Raw genomic sequence first — 19,664 nt, forward strand, 5'->3', positions numbered from 1 at the left:
ATTTTTCATCTGACCCACTAGAATTTATGAACTTGATTATTGATCTGATATTTTGTGCGTGTAATGTCGCCATACTTGACTTCCAAATATTAGTGATGTCATCCTCAACTACAGGCAGTTAACATGTAACATGTTTACTACTGATGACCTCATACAAGGACCGTGTACATGTTTTTCCAGGTGACGTCGACTTTATACATTTACATTTTCATCATAATCCAAGTGTTGTATTCTCAAACAATCCCACCGTTGCAAATCGATCGGTAAATCCTTGTGTTGATCATAGAAATAAAAAATGTATTCAGAATAATGTAAGTGGAAGAGTTGGAGGCGTTTTATAGTTCAAGTGTTCTGTGTGGAACGTCTGATGTATTCACACCTGTTCAGACTTGATTCTGGATGTAATTTTTCAGACGCAAACGCGACTTGTTTTCTAGTTATCTGATGTAAAAATATTAAACTCTCCAGTGGTGGACTCACTGAAGCTGATATTGAGCTTCTCTGATTTTCAGTCAGCTTGTTTGTCCTTCCTTTCCAAAAAAAAAAAAAAAAAAAGGTTCAAATAATTCTTATTGGAAGGTTTCAGGGGCGAGTGGTTCTCAGAAACTTAAATGTTCCTTTTCAAGGGCTTATTGTGAGTACCAAGAGTGGAAGGTAGCTATCCTGATTTCAAATCAGCCCTTTGATCTCATTTGTTTCCTCTGAGGACAGAAGTTGCCGGTCTAGCTGATCTCCTGTGTTGATGGCAACAGAGTTGTCCGTATGCTTGGACAGGTTTAATGAAGGGGCCGGTGTTGGGCTTCCTTGGCGACCCTGACATGGCGGCAGTGTAGTATCCCTGCAATGATGGCCAGAGTGAGTGCGCTGGCCAGGATGGCACACCCACTGAGGAAGAACGTGGCGGTGTAGCTTCCTGTGATGTCAACCAACCAACCTGCATGAGGAAAAGACAGGATGTTAGACCCCCTCAGGACAGGCGGTGCAGCAGTCAGCAGTGGGCCTCAAGGTTCCTCTCACTACAGCGTATTTAGTGATTAAACTTGGCGGCTTGTGATTGTTCATCTCTATGTGTACCCTCCTCCCCCAGAAGCAGCTCAGTCTAGGGGACTGAGAAGTGAAGATTTGGAGCTCTGGTATACAAAGTCCCAAAACAAGATCTAAGAAAGTTGGTAGTTGCAAAGAGGAACCTTTACGAATAAGGACATTAACCCAAGGTCAACATTTGGTCCTATTGGTTTACCATCCTGCCCTCACTTGGACCCAGAAAGTCTTTTTAGTGTTAAATTTGTGGGAGTTTAGTCTGGATGGGTTTGCGTCACCATTTATTATTTCTACTTCATAGATAAATGAACGTTCTTAAAATTTGCCCTGTTCTCTCACCTCCGGTGGGTGGACTGATGAGGTAGGGAATGCCATGGAGGAAATACACCACACCCAGTGCTGAAGACAGGTGCCGAGTTCCCACCAGGTCGGACGTCACCACGGGGATCAGGGCCACATAGGCGCCGTCAAAGTAACCGTAGAGAACGGCGAAGGGCACGAGGAGCAGGAAAGACCGCAGCAATGGCACAAAGAGGCAGCAGAGGCCTTCCATCATCACAGAGACGATGTAACATGTCAGACGGTAGGGCTTCAAACACCTAAGGGGGCACAGAGAGCATTATGGAAGAGGAAAGCGCTTACATTGGTACATTTCACTCGTCGGATTTGTTCAAAGATCAGCCGTGGCGATCAAATGAAGAGAGACTCGTACTTCCTGTCCGTTAGCCAGCCGAAAGTGACATTTCCCACAATGTTTATGACTCCCAGGATAGACATCAGGAAGGCAGCATTATGCTGGCTGAGGCCATTATCCAGGGCATACGGAACCAGGTAGATAAAGGGGAGGCTGCAGCCGCTGGATAGCAACAGGAATGACACGGCCAGACCCAGGAAGTCTGGAAGCAACAGGAAACTGTAGTCCTTACTAGACAGGGTGCAGGAGTCCAAGCACCATCTCCTTGACTCTGGTAAACACAAGAGGCTCACCTCTGCTTCTTTAGGTGGTTTTAAAGCAAGGTCAACATCCTGGGATGACATGTGACCTGAGACATGAGGAACGTCGGATGAAAAAAAACATTCCCCGTGTTTCAGAGTGGGGTTTCATTTTAATCAACATCCATCCACAGCTGGAGAATAAATGCCTCGCGTTCCATATTATCAATAAAAATAGCTTTGAAAGATGATCTTGCAGTGCCGACAATTGTACATTTATGAATCTTACCAGTCATCTTTTCTTCAGCTGTCTCCTCCTCCTCTTTAAAATCCAGCACTGCGATTGGCCGGAGCAGAGCACCACACACACACAGGTTGGCAACAAAAGCACTGAGGACCAGCAGTGCCCCCCTCCAAGAGTACAGATCGATGAGCGACTGCACCAGTGGCGCCAAAACAAAGGTGCCAATGCCACTGCCGGACAGGCCAACGCCGTACGCCAGCGCCGTGCGCTCACGGAAGTAGCAGCCCACCATCACGATGGCGGGAGTGTAACAGAGAGCAAAGCCCAGACCTGCAAAGACAGAACACTGATGATTTGAGGACATCCACACTGCATTTGAGAACCACAAAAACAGCCTGCTGACCCTCTTGTGGCATAAACAGGGGCTACTCCATAAAGTGGCTAAATTAGCATGCTAATATTAATGTCAGTAGACATTACACATGGCATAATGTCAATATTTAGAGTTAAAGTGAGACAAGATGATTTTCTCTGACCCATCATGATTCCCATGCTGAAGTAGAGGAACTCTAGACTGTTGCTGAAGGAGCTGAGGAGGAGCCCGCAGGACGACAGGAGACCCCCGAGCATAACAGACACCCGGCCTGACCAGCGGTTGACGATCAGGCTGCCGAACGGAGCTACACACACAGAAGGATTCAGTGTTCTGGAACTGGACACAGGTGAGGGATCGGTACTGCTCAGTACTGACCACAGAGCATGGTGGTGCAGTCTGCCAGGCTGTGGACCCAGGCGGTGGCCGAGTAGTCGGCTTCAAAGTGACTCTGAAACTCCACAAAGAAGATGGAGATACATCTGCACACACACACACACACACACACACACACACACACACACACACACACACACACACACACACACACACACACACACACACACACACACACACACACACACACAGTAAAGGTCAGTCAGTGATAGCACAAAATATGAAGATTAATCATTTTGGTCATTTGTGCTGAATCCACTGTGTGTGTGTGTTGTAAATTCACACGATCTCAGCAGCAGTGGTTGTGTAACCAGTGTAATCATTAGTTGGGCATGTGCGGGATCCTTGGAGCAGTGCATTTTGGGAGAGCAGCGCACGAGCGTGGATGTTTAGAAAGGTTTGTGTCTCAGGTGTTGACCACATACGTGAATTTACCCGATGGCATCATTCACACACACACACACACACACGTGCCACGGTAGAGTTTGTGTTATTGTGAAGGTGTTTGTTCAGGTGTGATGAATACCTATACACATCATTGTTGTTCTACCTTTGTGAGGACTTTCATAGGCATAATACACTACACATATGTACTCAATACGTAGCAAGTACATGTACACGCACACTTTGTAGGGCCTTCACATTAACGTCAATGGTACAATCCAACTCAAACTGGAACAGAATTTGGAACAAAACATGATTTAGCATCGTTACAATCGCCTAATGAAGCTGAAACATGACTCAGCATTAATGACCAACACCCACAGGAGCATAAACACAGCTTCATGAAATTCATTAAGAGGGACATTTGGATGAAAAACTTAATTACGTGTGTGTATTACTATTCAGGAAATGCCATGAGATGTTTTATGGTTTATCTGTTTTATTCTGACAGTTTCTGTAATCATTTCTTCAGTCTCGATTTTCTATGGTCTGTCCATCTTACAACTATGAACGTACATTTATGAAGCACTTAACTGTAAAGCAAAACCATCAAATATGCATGAGGATGTCTAAGAGACTGCACTCATGGTGCTGACATGCTAAAGCTGACTCACACAATGGGACGTAAAGTTGTGAGCGTTAACGTTTCTGTTTTCCAAAGCGAAGCAGCAAATACCGTTCATCTGCCGGACAACGTGCATTTAGCTGAGGTTTAAAGTCCATGCGAGCAGATAAAGGACAGGACCTCAGGTTCACAAATTATCTCAGGAACTTACAACACTGTTTTTTTTTTTTGTAGGAGTTAAACAGTTGTACCAGTTTCAGATTTAACTGGATGTGACTGTGGGACAGAACCACGTGCAACAGCTTGCTCAGGAAACATGCACACAATTAGGGCGTTGTGGGGGAGCAAATCCAGGGACCAAACTGCTGTGTTCAGTTTTCCCTGGACGACGATGAGCGCTGTTGTTTATCGTTAGCGACATGGCAGCAGCAGCAGCTGCCGTCGAGTGGAAGATGCCGTCTGTCGTGGGGTTCTTTCACAGAGTTCTCGCCTGCTCCAGTCATTTATTGTCACCTGTGGGTCGCAGCCACAAGCAAGAGGCATCCTTCGGAAGTGGCCGACACGCTTCCTTTGTCAATTTGACTCTGTGGGTGGGTGTGTGTGTGTGTGTGTGTTTTACCTGGTCACTGCACGAGTGCAGACCGTCACCATGAAGCAGCAGCCAACAATCACCCAACCCCAGCCTCCATCCAGGTGTGAGGTTCTTGCTTGAGGTTGTTTCATTCCAACCATTGTTTCTAGAAGCGAATGCCAATCAACTGGTCCCGGTGGACGAGACTTGATCCAGGAGGTCAGTGCGTAAATTGGCTGTTTAGGTGTTGTTGGGGTGGATCCTGCTGGATGCAGAGAGGAAGAGCAGGAAGAGGTTGTGAGGCTCCGTCCCGTCAGGTGTGAACGAGTGCATCCAGCTCACGGTTGGGTCAATCAGTCACCAGCCGAGCCTCAATCATTAACAGATGATGATAGTGAACGAGCGCTCCAGAACCACGGTGAAGGTAAGACACGCTCGCTGGCTGCAGCATCAACAACAGCAATGACAGGAAGCTTCTCATTCTTTGCCCCAGGAGGAGCTAAGCGTGCAGGTGTCGGGTGTCACGGGGCCGCAAACAGGTTTGACAAAACCACAACAGAGTGATGAAGGAAAAAAAAACAACCCCCAACACTGTCCTCACTAGAAATGAGGACACTTGTGTTCCAAAATTGCTGATCAGGAAGTTCTCTTATGTTGCAACAGTTTGTGATCCTTCCGATATTGAATCTAATGTATCATCTGACTCACTAACCCAACATTATGAACACGGTTTTCTTTAAGGGATTAAAGAGAAAAGTTTGTTTCCGTTTCTCTCTGCTGAGCTGCAGGGTACAAAACGTACTGAGCTGTTGGCTCGGCTGGGGCTGTGGCGCCACCCGGTGGACAAACGCGGAACACTTATTTTCATCTTCTTTAAAATCGCACTTCACAAATTCTTCATCATTCTGCGCTGGACTGACGTCACGCCCGTTTCAAGGTTGGCAATCCTGTGACGTCAGGTCATACTGAAAACAAAGAAACAAACATTTTAAACAAAAAAGCCCAAATTGCTCCGTAGAACTGTGATCAATCCTTTGAAATATAGTTTGTCAGTGAGTTGGGTTTGGTTCATCGCATCAGGTAGCCAATAATATATAAGTATAATAAATAAGGTTTCAGGCTTGTTTTTCTTTAGATTATGGGCTGAAACATAATAGCAGAAACATGACGTTCCATTTCTGCATCCTCACGCGATCCCATTTGGTTTTTTAAAACCGTGACTCAAAGATGAGCCCTTCCATCTTCATCTACCTCCAACTGCGCCGAGTCTCGGTGACTGTCCAAAAGTTTCTCACCGTGTTCGGACGCATGCAGCTCCTCCACTCATCTGTTGATCGCTGATCGACACCATCGGTTCTCAGCTGCAAAGCCTTTAATGTTCTCCCTCCTCCACTTCCTCCCCCTGCCATCTGATTCTAATTTTCTGCCATTACACAACCAAATCTCCTGACTCCATTGAAAGTCAACTAACCCGGAACAAACACGCATGTCTAAGAGAAGAAAACACGTGGACGCTCGTGTTGTCTGTGAGAGTCCTCACAAAGATAGAAGTATGTGCGTGAGAGCCGTGTGTTCATCTATGTCAGTACAGTAATGTAAATCAGAACAATTTGTTTGAGAAATTAAAATTTGAAATGACAATCCGTCGGTGATCATCCTGTCCTGTTTGGTGCGCCTGTCTTTGCGTTTTGGCCTGGTTTTAATCATCACTTTGTGAATCAATTAAGCTCTTGATTGATTGCGAGTTGCCAATTTTGATGACAGCCAATGCCGCGATTTTGGTGCCCCTTGTGGACAGTCGCTGTAACTACACACGGCGCCTCTGTCCATTCACGTTATGACTTTATGTCCGTCACAAATACTGCGACTACATTAGAAACCCCGTTTGACCACCATGGTTTGTTTTGATTTGAGGTATGCCTGTGATATAGAATAAATCAAATCAGAGAAAATTAAATGTGAGTAGCAGTGCCACAATCCATGAGGTGACTTCAGGATGTCCTGAGAACACTTAACAACATAAATATACTTCCTTACATATACTAAAATGGGTACTTTAAAAAATGTATAGCCTTAATCTACAGATAACGTGAATTGTATTTAATCTAATTAACAATATTAATGAAAAACGTCTTTAAATGCCTCCTGTTTTCATCATGTAGAACTTTTATTAAGCAGGAGGTGGGAAATCAGAGAGGAAACTAAGGATGGATGAAGTAGTTGACCAGAGGTTAGTCAAGCTGTAATCCAGAACTGCTGTGACATCACTTCCTGTCAGCCTGCTCATCCAGCAGCGTCTTCGTTTCATTCTGCCACTCCAGAACATCATCGAGGGGGCGACGACCCTTCTGAGAGAAAGACGCAAGGGCCGGATTTTATGACAAAAGAGAGGCTTTACTCTGGAGGAGCCGCTCCTGAACCCGCCGGCCCTGGAGTACCTGGTTGGTCACGCGCGTGTCGGCTCCGTGCAGCAACAGCAGCTGGATGATCTTTAATCTGCTTTGTCGAACCGCATCGTGCAGAGGAGTGTCTCCCTCCTAAACACAACCATCCTGTTGAACACGGGTGAAACCCTCGTCATCGGGGTTGCGTTTACACTCACTCGGTCCTGCGTGTTGACAGAGGCCCCGTTGTGGATCAGGAACTCAACACAGCGGAGGTGTCCGGTCCTCACAGAAACATGAAGAGGGCTGCTCTTCAGCTGGACGCGGTGGAACAAACAGAATCAGATGGGAGTTATGATGCAGGTCCAGGAGAACAGACATAGGGCAGGAAATGCGTGACACATGTAATTGTGGTGCTTTAACGTGAGGAGGGGGCAGAGGTCGGGTGGGTATCACACCGCTCACCGAGGCTCACCTGGAAAAGCACGAGTAGAGAGAAGCCTTTCACACTGATGCTGAGATAAGTGAAGATGAGTAACCAATGACGAGACAAGGTCAGGGTGATAAGTCTGGGTTATCTCCTTAGGTAACAGGAATGAGTTTACAACCCAAAATGGACCTTTAAGTGTAGTTTATGTCACCGCAGGTGTCAGGACCTGATATTCGTAGCCCTGATAATATGGGGAGTACCTTGTCAGCTGCAGTGATGTCCGCTCCGTGGTCCAGCAGCAGTTGCAGAACGGACAGATGTCCTCCACGACAGGCCGCATGGACACAGGTGGACCACAGCTGGAAGGACCCAAAACAGGAGGCTCAGATGTCCAAGTCAAACCATTAATGTATGATAAGACAACTGGGAGTTGACCTTGTCTCTGCTGTTGATGATGTTTGCACCCGCCTCGATCAGTCTGGCGACGGCTCCGGTGTTGCCATGTGAGCACGCTCTGTGCAGACCAGTACGTTCAAACTGAACACACACACACACACACACACACACGGACACACGGACACACGGACACACAGACACATGAAAGATATTGACCAGAGCATCATCAGAGTGTGGTGACAGCTTCCGGACTCACCGCGTCACAGGCATCCACATCCCCGCCCGTGCTCAGGTACCTATTGATCACCAGCAGGTCGTTCCGGTCACACGCCTTCCAGAAGTCCTCCTCATCCACGTAATAAGGCTGCGGAACGATCACGTCACTGATCACATGACCACCGAGCTGCGCCGTAACGTCGCGGCGTGTCGTGCATTACCGCAGTGTGGACAACAGGGGGCGCATCGGCCCTCCTGACTGCACATTTCTGCTCTCGTTTGCTCTGTCGCAGGATGAGGAGGTTCTGGAGGTCCGAAGTAGTCTCCAGGATCACCCGACCTGCTTTATCGGTCTGAACCAGAACAAGGCAAAACCCTTTTAAGCAAATCAATGTGCTTATCAGCGAATACAGATGTACTCCGTTACTGTAGTAATGGAGCATCAAGGACCAGAACAAGACACAGGTGTGTACAGATGAGTTTGCTATGGATGAAAAAAAAAGTTTAGGGTGAAAATGAAGCTAACCAACGCTTAAGTCTTCTCACCCTGAGGCTGCTGGGATGGCTGAAGTTGGCGTGTTCGCTGCTCCGTGTGTCCTGTTTCTCTTGGGAAACGGACAACTCGTAGCCACCGTTGCCTCCCTGCTGATGACACACATGAACCTTGTCTTTATGAAGGATTAAGGACATCCGGTCCGTCTTTTTCCTGTTATGGCTACGTAATAATCAGCAGATTGAACATTATGTCCTCTACCTGACAGTGAGTTCGCTCAGTTTAATTACTGGAAGAAAAAAAACCACATTTATGACTCCTAAAACTTTATTTAGAGGTTTAACGAGGGCCTCACAGCAACCCAGAACAGAAATACAGACCCAGCAGCTGACCTCTGACTTTGGGTCTGCGTTAAATCTTTATTAGCAGCCTCTTTTTAGTGTCAAACACGACCTTCTCTGGTGTCGCTGCATTGGTCAACAAACAAGACGGGTCATGCTCAGAACGCCACGTGGACTCGGACCCACATGTGAGTGGATTCATTCGATTAAGGTCCGATCACGTAAACACAGAGGTCAAGGCATCTGACGTCTGTTTAGGACACCACAGAGGAAAACACACATGGCACGAGCCAGGATGAGGATTTTAAATCTCACCGCCGTCTCCTCTTCACCCTCGGAGCTGATTGGCTCTGATCTGTCGCCACTGGAGAGAAACAAACACTGAGTCTGGTCTGAAGGATCGGATCCAACCGGGCTTAAAAAATCAGCGTCGGTTAAATGAGGCGAAGCAAAAAAAATGAAATCAACCTCAACACCAACGTTTCTTTTCCATTTAAGTGTATTTTGACCGTAAATTTCGATTAATTTACGACAGATTCTCTTCACATTTCACGGATGAACAGCGGAGCTTTTCTTTTTGTCTCGTGAAGCTTCCAGAGAACAGCAGGCCCGTGCCGAAACGCCGCCATTCCGTCGGAAATCACGAAAAGGTCACCGGGGAAATCATCCTTGAGCTCACCTCTGCAGCTCCATGTCAGCGTTCAGAGCAGAAGATGAACTGATGTTTGGTATTCGCTCCTTTTAATACCCCCACACCCACACACACACACACACACACACACACGCAGACACATGCGTGCACCTGACCTTCGGCCTTGTCAGTTAAACTTGCAGGAGGTGACTCTTGATCCCGTCTGACCTTAGTAACCAGAGAAGATCTCCCTCTCCATCTATTCTTGTAGTCTTCTCTAATTTTTATAGGACCCTTAACCAATAACCACGAAAATCCTGTAAACATGCCCTTAGTAAAACACACACACACACACACTAAATAGGTGCGCTAAATAAGGTAAAATGGCTCCCTAATTAGGGATTAAGAGCCTTACATTTATTTTCTCTTAACAATATGTGTATTTTATTAGATAAACGTACATAAGTTGTGTATTAATTGGCCAAAACGACGGATTTCCGCATCTGTATCTGCGCATCAAAGACAAGATGCGAATGTTTTTGATCTTTTGCCAACAACGTGAACCAGAGGTAGAATTGTCTGAACGTAGAGACAATATCCGCTGGCTATGTTCAGTTTTATGTTATTGTAGCTTGCATCTGCTTTTAGTAGCTCTAAATCCCGAGTTCATTTTACAGCTTTGATATTTAAAGCTGATCAAAGCGCACAACCTCTTCGTTAAGGGGAAACTGGATAAATGGTTTTGCAAATGTTTTTTGTTAATAATGGCAGACTCAGGAGATGGAATCCAGCACGGCAGAAATTGTGAGTATTCCAGAAGGCTTAGGAATCATCTTTTTAATGTTGCTAATTATGCAAAGTCTGCTGACAAACTCCTGGTTCTGTCTCTCAGTCATCGTTATTACGCTGCGTAATTTTCCGCGCGGCGAAAGCAGCCGAGATGTGATGGTTCTCAACCTGATGCGACTGATTCTGCAGACAGAATTTGCCGATGAAAGACTAGAGTCGCCTTTGGTATACAACAATTTAATAGCACCGGACCCTCCTATACGGCTGAGGGCCCCAAATCGGCCCGAAGTCTCGATCCAAAATGACGCCGAGCGCAGCAACGCGGCTGAAACAGGCACCGAAACAGCCAATAGAACCTCGGACACGGAGGAGAAAGACGGTCCTCTGGGGCATGTCAGCGCCTCTGTTGAAGACTCTGGTGAAAATCAGCCTCAAACACCCAGGAGGAGGAAGAGGAGGAAAAAAAAGTACGATAAAGCTGCGGGCCAACCTCTGGATTCTTCCTCCGGGGACGAACATCATCATCTCCTAAGGACGCAGAAACGTCCAGGTCAAAGTCGCTCAAGGACAAGAAGGACATTAGCTGGTAGGAAGAGATTACATGGGAAATGGCCCGGAAGGGAAGGGACGCGTAAAGATGCTGAAGAGGAGACTCTTAGTCTGTTGAAAACCAGAAGAACGACACAAAGACCAGCTCAGCTTGGATGTTCTCCCAGTGAGGAACCTGTTCCCGGTCCTTCTGGGAAACGTTTGCTGAAGGAAAAAGGAAAGGAATCCCAGCTTCAAGCTACAGCGCCAAGCAAAGAGAGCCGAGAAGCTTCAGGTAAAGCACCTCCGACGGGAAGGAGAAAAAGGATAAGACCAAGAAAAGGTGATAAAGATCCAACCAAACCACCCGGAGGTTCGACTACAGACTCAGAAGAAGTTGTTCAACCAAAACCTTTGAGGAAGAGGAAAACGAAAGATAAAGATAAATAATAAAAAATAAACTCTTAGAAACCTTTTGGGACTGTTTTTTGTTTTTTAAGCTCCATTAAATTCTTGACAGCTTTTACTTAAAAAAAAATAAAAAAATAAAATTTAATGTAAAAATACATCCGTGAGTCTAATTTTTTTAAATGTGATTTTACTAACTAAAAGGGAAGTTTATTTATCTCCATTTCAATTAGTATGTAGCTATTGATGGAAGATGTCATGTCACATGTTGTTTACGACTAAGTTGAAGACATTTGCTCATAAATAGATCTGGAAAAAACAACTGCCAACCCCTGGTGTCAGTTTACAAGTCTTTGTCATCACTTCACCTGATAAAGGTTCCCCCCCTCAAAAAGATCAAACATGAAACAACTACTGTATATGTTACACTTCGTTTCAGAAGAAGGTATTAATGATAATTATATTTGATCAGTCATTGAATTATTAGTTGTTTTTCTTTTGACCTTTTTCGTCTGATTTGTACTTACCGCCACCTACTGGTGACGTTGTGCAATTGCACAGGTCAGATCTTTGTCACTCTTCGAGAAACGTGATATTAAAGGTTAGAATGTGCTGATTAAACCATCTCTGTCTGAGACCAAACGAAGTTTAAACCTTAACGAATGAAAGAGCTCATTTATATTCTAAAAAAAATCTTAAATGATCAGGTCCACGCTTTAATGGGCCTGTAATGCAGTTTCAGTGAAGCTTGAAAAAAACTCAATATCTCAGTTAAATATCACCGCATTTTCTATATTTGTGTTTGGTGTTTGCAGAAATGTTCACTGTAAAATGAATTCGCACTGGCACTAAAAACACCCGCTACTAAAGACAAACCTCCACTCAGGCCCAAAGCATTTTTAAAATGAATTTAATATTGCAGGTTGAATTTCAAAGAAAGAGAATCCAAAAAGGGAAGAGCCACCCACAGAGAGAGCGTGAGAGAGAGAGCTAGAGAGAGACAGAGAGAGAGAGAGCAGGGTGAAGAGCTGTTGTCCCTACAGACCTCCCTTAACCTTCTCAAAAAGACGGTAGGGACAGAAATGCGGCCACAAATAAACAGACTCGGGTTGGTTTTGTCGTCTCACCTTACGTACGGAGCGATCGCCATTGTAACGTTTGCGCACAAAACATATTTACAGCACACGCAGCCCATAATTAAGCAGAGCTTTCTGTACCAGGCAGAGGCTTCCACACTCAGACATTGTTCTTGAATAAACTGACCCCCGGATACTCTGAGCAAGCAGACCCACGTGTCAAAAAGCAATTGTGGTTATTATTCTAGAATCAAGCAGGCACTAAATCACCACATTGGTTTCCTGTCGACGCATCGAAAGTTGTAGCTTCAATACCATTAAACCCTCCAGTCTTTCCTCTACTTTGTGAGACTGCTGAAGAGCATGTGTACATGTGTTCTTGGCTACAGGCTTCACTTTGTGCTTGTTTAATGTGCAGTCGTTTGATAGAAGGCAGGCTGTAGTAACGTTACATCCATGTTAAATGCTTTGCATACCACTAGTTTTTTTCTGAGGTACAAAAATCAGCTCCTCGGCGTCTGCTTCTCCGCATTATGGCTGAACCTTTGAAAGGTTTGATGGGAGCGTAGCATAAAAAATAGGTTCTCGTTTTAGGCTGAAGTCGTGAACAAAGGAAAGCTCCAAGGTTTTAGCGACATTTCCATTAAATTCTCCCGACTCGAGATGGAATGTCATCGGCAAGTACATAAATACATTTACTGCAACATTAAAAAAAACAAAATAACAACATTTAAAATACAGTATTATACAATAAAACTGAAATAAGAGACTTAAACACTTCATGGCAACATAGTTATAATACATGACGTGAAATATACATTAATAATCTAACTTTTCTCATTTACAATTTTCGTTCACGGACATATTTTACAATAAAGGGGAAATATAAGTTCATGTTAGGACAAGTGCATAGCAAAATAGATTTTTGACGGCGTTAAAGAGAGACAGAACAAACAAACCGGCTTTAGAAAAACATTAAAAAGGGTGTTTTTGTCTTTTAAGGCAAAGCTCCTCATTTAAAGTTGGCATAGTCGGAGAAAATGTCAACAAAATCTTGTACCACCCTGTAGCAGAAGTCATACTGTTCCTGTGAGACACAGACAGAGGACACATGAGCTCTCCGTCAATTTCTTTAGGAAGCAGCTCGAGTGCTTGAGTCAAAGGCAACTGGACTCGTTGTTCTTGAGCATTTAGCCTTAAAGAGGAGGCCTGTGACGGCTGGTAGGAGCCTTTCTTTCATCTGTTTTCCCTTTAAAGTTAATATTCCTTCCAGATGTAGCTGTTTGCCCACTGGCACCACAGAAGGAAAGAGATCACGTGACCTCTCAGTCTGACCTTTAAATTCTATTAACGCAACACTGACCGCCATTCAGACGCACTGGTGCTAAGAGAACGGCCCAACTCCTGGCACCATGAGTCAGACCACATGCGCCAGTAATTCCCAGGGCAGCGGATAAGCAGCATCCGTCCCTCAGTGTCGTCGTTCCCAGAGCTGGCTTCTAACATAATGATGTCACCTCCCGTAATCTGTCATCTGCTTCCATTTTAGGCGGAATATTTCCCACAATTGAACCCCAATTGATTTGTCCTGAGCGCGTCCTTACCCAGCGTTCCAGACAAACCCAAGGACCCCAGAACCCCCCCGACTCAAGCACTCAAGACCAGCTTGGATGGGGACCGAAGATGCTTACCACAGTTTGGACCATGTGAGGCCTCTGCATGCGTAAACTTTTTACAGTTTGGAACACGTCCAACAGCCCTTCTGCCTTGACCCGCTCCAGAATATTGCTCAGTGCGATGAACGTACCTGTCCGACCTGCACCAGCACTACAAGGCAGAAGCAAAGGAAGGTTTCAGAAAGGGCCCAGTACAAGCCCAGCGCAGAGGGAACGTCTGCCCAGTTACCTGCAGTGTACAGCAATGGGGTGGTTCCCAGACTGCTGCTGCTGTCGTTGAACTGAGGCGATGATGTCGATCATACCTTTCCCCTCGGAGGGAATGCCCACCTCCGGCCAGCCGTGGAAGTGGAAGTGTCTGATCACCCTCGTCTGCTTCTCCTTTGGGGGGAAAAACGGGCGGAAAGATGAGATCATGTCTCTCAAGACTCAACGTGAGGAGAGAGTCTGTAATCTGAGAGCCTCTGGGAGATGTTGCGGTTCGAATTTAATGGAATACAGCAGACAAGAGGCTTCAAATCAGTCTTCTTACAGACGCTCCTGCCCAGTGGATTCCCTCTGCAGCGGAGCGGTTTATACACTCGGGTAGGATCCTTCCAGAAAATTAAGGTGCCTTAGTGCCACTAATGCTTTACAGTCAGGTTAAAAGATAGTTTTGACCATATTTGCTGCTTTAACTGGATAGACTCTGTAGTTATTTCTGACATTTGTCATTTAGGTCGAAAGAAAAAGCAGAAATGATTCATTTCTAAGGTGACACCTGATTAGTTACGATGTGGCGTGTTTGTGTGGACCTGCACCGCTGCACAGGAAAAGTCACACTGGGACCAAGTCTTTGAAGCCTTTTTATGGTGCTTTGATGCTTTTGGCTTGTGCCAAGACTGGGTGAAAGGCTAGAGACCTCCCTCTCCACGTCATGTTGCAGGGGAACGTGTGTGATCAGAAAATAACGATGAGGTCAGCCTTCTCTATAAAAGTGGTGCAGTGAATGTTCTTACCGGCACAAACGTCAGTACCAAGTCTCGTAGACTGAACGTGTCGCACAAAGTGTCTCCTTTCAGCTCCACCTTGTAGTCCCCGTAGGCAACGGAGTCCTCTGCGGGCCAGTACTGGCAGCATTTGTCCTGTGACACCAGAACACGATATTAAAACGCCGAGATATTCGGAGACGATTGTCACGTCGACTGCGGCTGCTCACCTGCTCCCTCTCCTGGAGCTCCGTGAGCATGACGATGGAGTGACATTTCCATTCCCACACCATCCTCCAGAAGTCGTCCACGGTGTGGGGGAGAGGGCCCTGAGTGGCGATGTAGTAGTCCTTCTGTCTGTAGCCCTGAGCAAACACACTCTGTTAGCTCCGTCTGCGCAACAATGTCAACACGGCTTCTCCAGAAACCTGCTTACGTCGATGAAAGACGCGTTGACGTAGTCGGTGAACTCCTGGCCCCGTCTCATGGACAGAATGACTCTGTTGAAGTCATCTAAAAAGGAAATCAAGCGGTCAACTGGGGGGATCCATTACACTCTCCTCTCACACGTCTGCTTCTTTCTTACAGGGAATAATTTGCAGAACTCTGTTCTTCTTCATGTTGGCCGGAAGGTTCCCCATCCTCATGTTCTCCTTCATTATACGCATGTTGGTCAGTTTCTGGGTAATAATCAAACGAGCACACGCAAAAGGGTTTATAATAGGTTTAGGAAAGGTGACTAATGAGATTTGGACTTCTTTCTGCACCTTGAACTCTTCTTCCAGGCCGACCCGATCGCCGTCCACGAAGGTGTTGTGCAGTTTGTGCAGGTGTCCTTCGAGAGACGACACGTCCAGCTCGGTGTCTCCATAGAGGTAGTATTCAAGCAGGGCCTGGTAGATGAACGAGTACTGCATCTGAGGTCAGAACACAGGCTTTAGTTCCAGTCTGGACACGGGGAGACACGTCGGGAGGGGGGGGGGGGGGGGGTCGTCCGACTCACGTCTGTCTGGACGAGCTGCGAGCGCTGCTCGCGGATCTTCGAGACGAACCCGAACACGTCTACCTTCTGCTCCGCGTGCATCATTTCGATCATGCCGTCTATCACAATGAAGGTCCCCGTCCTGCCAACGCCGGCGCTGCGAGGACGCACAATAACCAAATCAAGGACGCGCGGCGCTCAGCTGACGGTTGCTTGTCCGTCGTCAACAGTGGCGAAACAAAGAGACGCCAGTTCTCGTCGTTACACAAGACAAAGCCAGTGTTTCGGAAAACCCTGATCAGGATCACGTGCCGGGAAACAAGCGGAGGGTTTAGAAGCGTCAGTACCTGCAGTGGACCACGACGGGCCCGGAGAAGGGGGGATTGATGGCCTTGACCTTTTTGAGGAACTTCAACATTCCGATGGGCGAGAACGGCACTCCGAAGTCAGGCCAACTGGTGAAGTGGAGCTGGGTGACCGGTCTGGGGGTCTTGGAGGCATCGCTGGCTTGCTGGGAACAAAAGCGCCACATTTACGGATGCACCAGGACAGTCTAGTCCCCAAACATCGGTAGAAACGCTCACATATTGGATGCAGAACTTGCGTATGGTGTAATCCACAAGGACGGTGAAGTCTTCGACCGCCACCCTCACGTTCCCGTACATCCAGCAGCCCTGATCGGGCCAGTACTGGTAACACTTGTCCTGCACCACAGACACAGCCTTCAGCTGATTACCTGCATTAAAAGCTGATGTTCTCCTGTAACGTATTCAGGTTTTTCTTTGGGTCCGTTTGACTGGAAGCAGGTGCAGATCAGCAAAAGAGGTAAAACCCCAGCACCCTTGTTGCTAGGGGATTACGGCGCCGACGGGGCGGCTTTAACACATTAACCAGCCTTTGATTTCAGCCTTTCACACTGATTTAAGTCTTCGACGGATCTCTGCGCGTCGATCTCTCCCTCGGCTTATATTAAGACTGGGTGATTATTGCAGATTGAGAGACTCAAACTGCAAACTCAGATTAAAACAGCGTTGCTCAATCAGGCTCTATTTTTATTTTTTGCGACGCTTCATTATTCTCTGTAGAGTGTGAAGCAGCGGGCGTTTAACACTTTAATTACTCACTTCCTTCCTTTCTTTCAGATTCGTCAGCATGACAATGGTTGCTACTTTCTGCTCCCATATCATCCTCCAGAAATCCGCTGCCGTCTCTTCTTTTGGGCCTGTGAAAGCAGATGGGTGTAAGAAGAATCCGGGCCTCGCTCGGTTGCGTGCGTCCGAGCGCGCGTTCTCACCTTGTGCTGCGATGAATTTGTTCTTTTCAGTGAAACCCTGCAAGGAAGGCAGATTTTAGTCTTTAATAAAAGAACCAGAAAGGAGAAGAGAGTCACGCTATGGCGACTCACGTCGATGTACGAGGCGTTCACATAGTCGGAACAGGGGTTTCCATCCAGCTGAGTCAGCACCACCCTGGAATGATCATCTGATGGCGACAGAAACACACCTAGTTGCCCTCTTGTGCATCAAGAACACGAAGCTACTTTCAACGAGCCATAACAGAATAAAGAGAAACCGAAAGGGTAAGCACAGGAAACCCAGTTCCTCCTGAACACAACGTGCACTCACAGGGAAGGATGTTGGGGTATCTGTTCTTCTCCTTGTTGTCATCCTTGTTCGCCGCCTCGTACGTCCCGCTGGCATTGCCTCCTGGCAGGAACTAAAAAATAAGGCAACGATCCTGCTGAAAACGCAGCCGAATCTGAGGTCAGGTGAAAAATTAAAGCGCGGAGAGCTTCCTCTATTCGCCTCAGAATCTGACATGCAGATGTGAGTCACCGACTTTGCTACATCTCAGATCCGCATTCGGACTCAAATAGCCAGGAGGGTATTTCTGAGGGACGCCTGTGTCATGCACAATGTGACACGTCTGCAGTACCTTCCCCAGGTCAAAGGAACATACAAGTGGGTTGTCAGGCAGCAGCCTTTTCTTTAGAATCGCGCGTATGTGCTCGTGATGTCGGTGCAATGAGTTCGAATCCCAGACGCCTGGGGCTTCTTACATTGTACTCCTCCCTAAAAAGCTTCCCATCGTCTGCCGAGCGAAGCCTGTACTCCTCCTCCAGGTGGTCCACGGGGATGGGCAGGTAGGTCTTAGCGGCCGAAGAGGATCTGGGCAGAAGGACCACCGTCTGTTGATCTGTGGGGAGAGGCACGGGTTGGTCACGGCGGCGGGAGACTCAAGAATAAGAGTGAAACAGATTGGGTTTGGTCAGTGCTTCTGATTGGCTGCTTTTTAGCATTAAAAAGGTCCTCCTGAATATGGAAAGGCATCAATGACGCAGCAGTCGGCGCGCTAACACTACTCCACGTGAAAAGTTCTCTGAAAACACGCTGGACCTTCGCTAGTGTCATTTTTGCTACTTTTCCCTGAAATGCCACCTCAAAGTGCCAAATGTCTCCCCACACATTAAAAATCAAAGAATGTCAGCGTTCGGAAATAATGAAACTTCGACAGGCGGTTAGTGAGCCCACGTAGATGCACCCTGCACAGACAGAGACCCTCAAACATCTGGTTAGCGACCCCAGAACTCGGAAAAGTGTTAGTCATCAATTCATTTTAACGACGCCGCCCACGTGTACCTGACCTGGTGGGACAATGTCGAATAAAGAGTCGGTAGAGTGTCCAAACTCTAAAACACAACACACATGAAACAGTCATTTTTGGAAAACGATACCACCACTCTGCCCCTTTTAGGAAAGAACATTTATTACATTTCCTTCTACTTATTGCTGAGCGATGCGCTCTGTCCTCTGCAGCAGCATCAGGCTGATGCATGCTGCGTCGTTGTGCTATAAATTAGGGTAATAACTATCCTATTACTCTCTCTGCATTGCCCACAAGAAGCACAGCGGCACAAAGTTAGCGACAGACATCCACTCTCGCCTTTGCACCTTCTGTCTCTGAGGTATTTCTCAGATTCTTGTGAAGTTCTTCACCCACACAGCCAACTACAATCCATCTCGACCGTGACAGTTACCTTGTTCTTCTAAGATTCCATTCGGCACCTTCTCGTCGGCGGCTGTGACAACTGCTTTTCTCTGGTTTTTCCGCCTGTGAGCGACAAAAGACAATTTAACAGACACAACCGCGAGCGCAGTCTCACGAAGCAGTCGGACGGTGGGACAGTTAGACAAGTTCTCGCCTACTCAACGCTCCTGAAATGGCGGAGATACAGCAACGGCTCATCTGCCCTACCATATAAAACTGGAGAAAGTATTCCTTTTCATTAGCTGACGTCGAGGAAGGTCTGGATTGCCGTCGAAATGTGCGGGTTCGCTCCTCGCTGTCTTCTGTTTTGAGTCACTGCTGCAGCCCGACTGTCTGTTCTCACTGAGCACGAGAGGGAGTGAACTTGCACAACTTCCTCACCGGGCTCCGCCTCGGTGACTAAAGGAGGAAGTGTTTGTCACCCTGAGCTCTGCCCCCCCCCACACACACACCCTCACCCCCCCCCCACCCCGACTGGCTCGCGTCCAGTCGTCCAGGAGGTGCGGTGGATGGGCGCGTTTACCTGAGGAAGTACCAGGCTAGCAGCGCGATGATCAGCAGCAGCAGGGACAGAACCAGCACAGTGGGGAGGACGTGTTGGCTTTTGGACGCAACGTCTTCTAAGGAGGAAGGAGAGGCAGAGCCCAGGGGTCAGGGGGCGCCGTCGACAAAGAAGCAGGAAGACAGAGGGGAGGGGGGGCAAGGTCATTGGCACACTGCATGTGTAAAAA

At 47.0% G+C, this 19,664-nt stretch overlaps 4 protein-coding genes across 14 annotated transcripts in view; 1 reads left to right on the forward strand and 3 right to left on the reverse strand.

Annotated features, from left to right (window-relative positions):
- Positions 1 to 118: 118 nt before the first annotated feature.
- On the reverse strand, positions 119 to 6,242 carry slc16a12b (solute carrier family 16 member 12b). Of its 2 annotated transcripts, XM_011615496.2 has the most exons (9): positions 5,863 to 6,242; positions 5,370 to 5,532; positions 4,616 to 4,829; positions 2,970 to 3,073; positions 2,755 to 2,898; positions 2,264 to 2,548; positions 1,754 to 2,084; positions 1,381 to 1,640; positions 119 to 934 (listed from the first exon to the last, which is right to left on the reverse strand). In XM_011615496.2, exons 3-9 carry the CDS (start codon positions 4,726 to 4,728, stop codon positions 777 to 779), a joined length of 1,395 nt encoding a protein of 464 aa, XP_011613798.1. In that variant the 5' UTR covers positions 4,729 to 4,829; positions 5,370 to 5,532; positions 5,863 to 6,242; the 3' UTR covers positions 119 to 776. The 2 variants fall into 2 exon arrangements, with proteins under 2 accessions (XP_011613798.1, XP_011613753.1); XM_011615451.2 differs by having other exon boundaries at positions 4,616 to 5,532.
- Positions 6,243 to 6,715: 473 nt separating this feature from the next.
- On the reverse strand, positions 6,716 to 10,357 carry LOC101073502 (ankyrin repeat domain-containing protein 1). Of its 5 annotated transcripts, none has more exons than XM_029839404.1 (10): positions 9,374 to 9,611; positions 9,143 to 9,191; positions 8,540 to 8,635; positions 8,215 to 8,346; positions 8,034 to 8,141; positions 7,817 to 7,918; positions 7,642 to 7,740; positions 7,170 to 7,268; positions 7,006 to 7,104; positions 6,716 to 6,915 (listed from the first exon to the last, which is right to left on the reverse strand). In XM_029839404.1, the coding sequence occupies exons 1-10, from the start codon at positions 9,454 to 9,456 to the stop codon at positions 6,832 to 6,834; spliced, it is 951 nt and encodes a 316-aa protein (XP_029695264.1). In that variant the 5' UTR covers positions 9,457 to 9,611; the 3' UTR covers positions 6,716 to 6,831. The 5 variants fall into 5 exon arrangements, with proteins under 5 accessions (XP_029695264.1, XP_029695261.1, XP_029695275.1 ...); XM_029839401.1 differs by having other exon boundaries at positions 8,540 to 8,638; XM_029839415.1 differs by having other exon boundaries at positions 9,507 to 9,593.
- On the forward strand, positions 10,208 to 11,277 carry LOC115250538 (uncharacterized). Its single transcript, XM_029839427.1, has 2 exons — positions 10,208 to 10,262; positions 10,351 to 11,277. The coding sequence occupies exons 1-2, from the start codon at positions 10,223 to 10,225 to the stop codon at positions 11,223 to 11,225; spliced, it is 915 nt and encodes a 304-aa protein (XP_029695287.1). The 5' UTR covers positions 10,208 to 10,222; the 3' UTR covers positions 11,226 to 11,277.
- An 800-nt stretch (positions 11,278 to 12,077) lies between these two features.
- The window catches only part of LOC101076860 (receptor-type tyrosine-protein phosphatase epsilon-like), a 30,010-nt gene continuing 22,423 nt past the window's right edge, over positions 12,078 to 19,664 (reverse strand). Inside the window, exons 4-22 of one of the 6 annotated variants that reach the window (XM_011615558.2) lie at positions 19,457 to 19,550; positions 18,923 to 18,996; positions 18,530 to 18,574; positions 17,945 to 18,081; positions 17,511 to 17,601; positions 17,291 to 17,367; positions 17,180 to 17,216; positions 17,010 to 17,107; positions 16,470 to 16,589; positions 16,233 to 16,396; positions 15,907 to 16,042; positions 15,671 to 15,820; positions 15,490 to 15,583; positions 15,340 to 15,416; positions 15,134 to 15,268; positions 14,934 to 15,059; positions 14,165 to 14,316; positions 13,951 to 14,086; positions 12,078 to 13,346 (exon numbers count right to left, since the gene is read on the reverse strand). In XM_011615558.2, the coding sequence (XP_011613860.2) occupies positions 13,272 to 13,346; positions 13,951 to 14,086; positions 14,165 to 14,316; positions 14,934 to 15,059; positions 15,134 to 15,268; positions 15,340 to 15,416; positions 15,490 to 15,583; positions 15,671 to 15,820; positions 15,907 to 16,042; positions 16,233 to 16,396; positions 16,470 to 16,589; positions 17,010 to 17,107; positions 17,180 to 17,216; positions 17,291 to 17,367; positions 17,511 to 17,601; positions 17,945 to 18,081; positions 18,530 to 18,574; positions 18,923 to 18,996; positions 19,457 to 19,550 (2,018 nt within the window). In that variant the 3' untranslated portion in view covers positions 12,078 to 13,271. Of the gene's footprint in view, positions 13,347 to 13,950; positions 14,087 to 14,164; positions 14,317 to 14,933; positions 15,060 to 15,133; positions 15,269 to 15,339; positions 15,417 to 15,489; positions 15,584 to 15,670; positions 15,821 to 15,906; positions 16,043 to 16,232; positions 16,397 to 16,469; positions 16,590 to 17,009; positions 17,108 to 17,179; positions 17,217 to 17,290; positions 17,368 to 17,510; positions 17,602 to 17,944; positions 18,082 to 18,529; positions 18,575 to 18,922; positions 18,997 to 19,140; positions 19,335 to 19,456; positions 19,554 to 19,664 lie in introns of those variants that run through there. The other 5 variants (XM_029839372.1, XM_011615707.2, XM_011615646.2 and 2 more) reach the window with 5 other exon arrangements.

This window comes from Takifugu rubripes, chromosome 1 (assembly GCF_901000725.2).
Source record: "Takifugu rubripes chromosome 1, fTakRub1.2, whole genome shotgun sequence".
NCBI classification, from domain to species: Eukaryota; Metazoa; Chordata; class Actinopteri; order Tetraodontiformes; family Tetraodontidae; genus Takifugu; species Takifugu rubripes.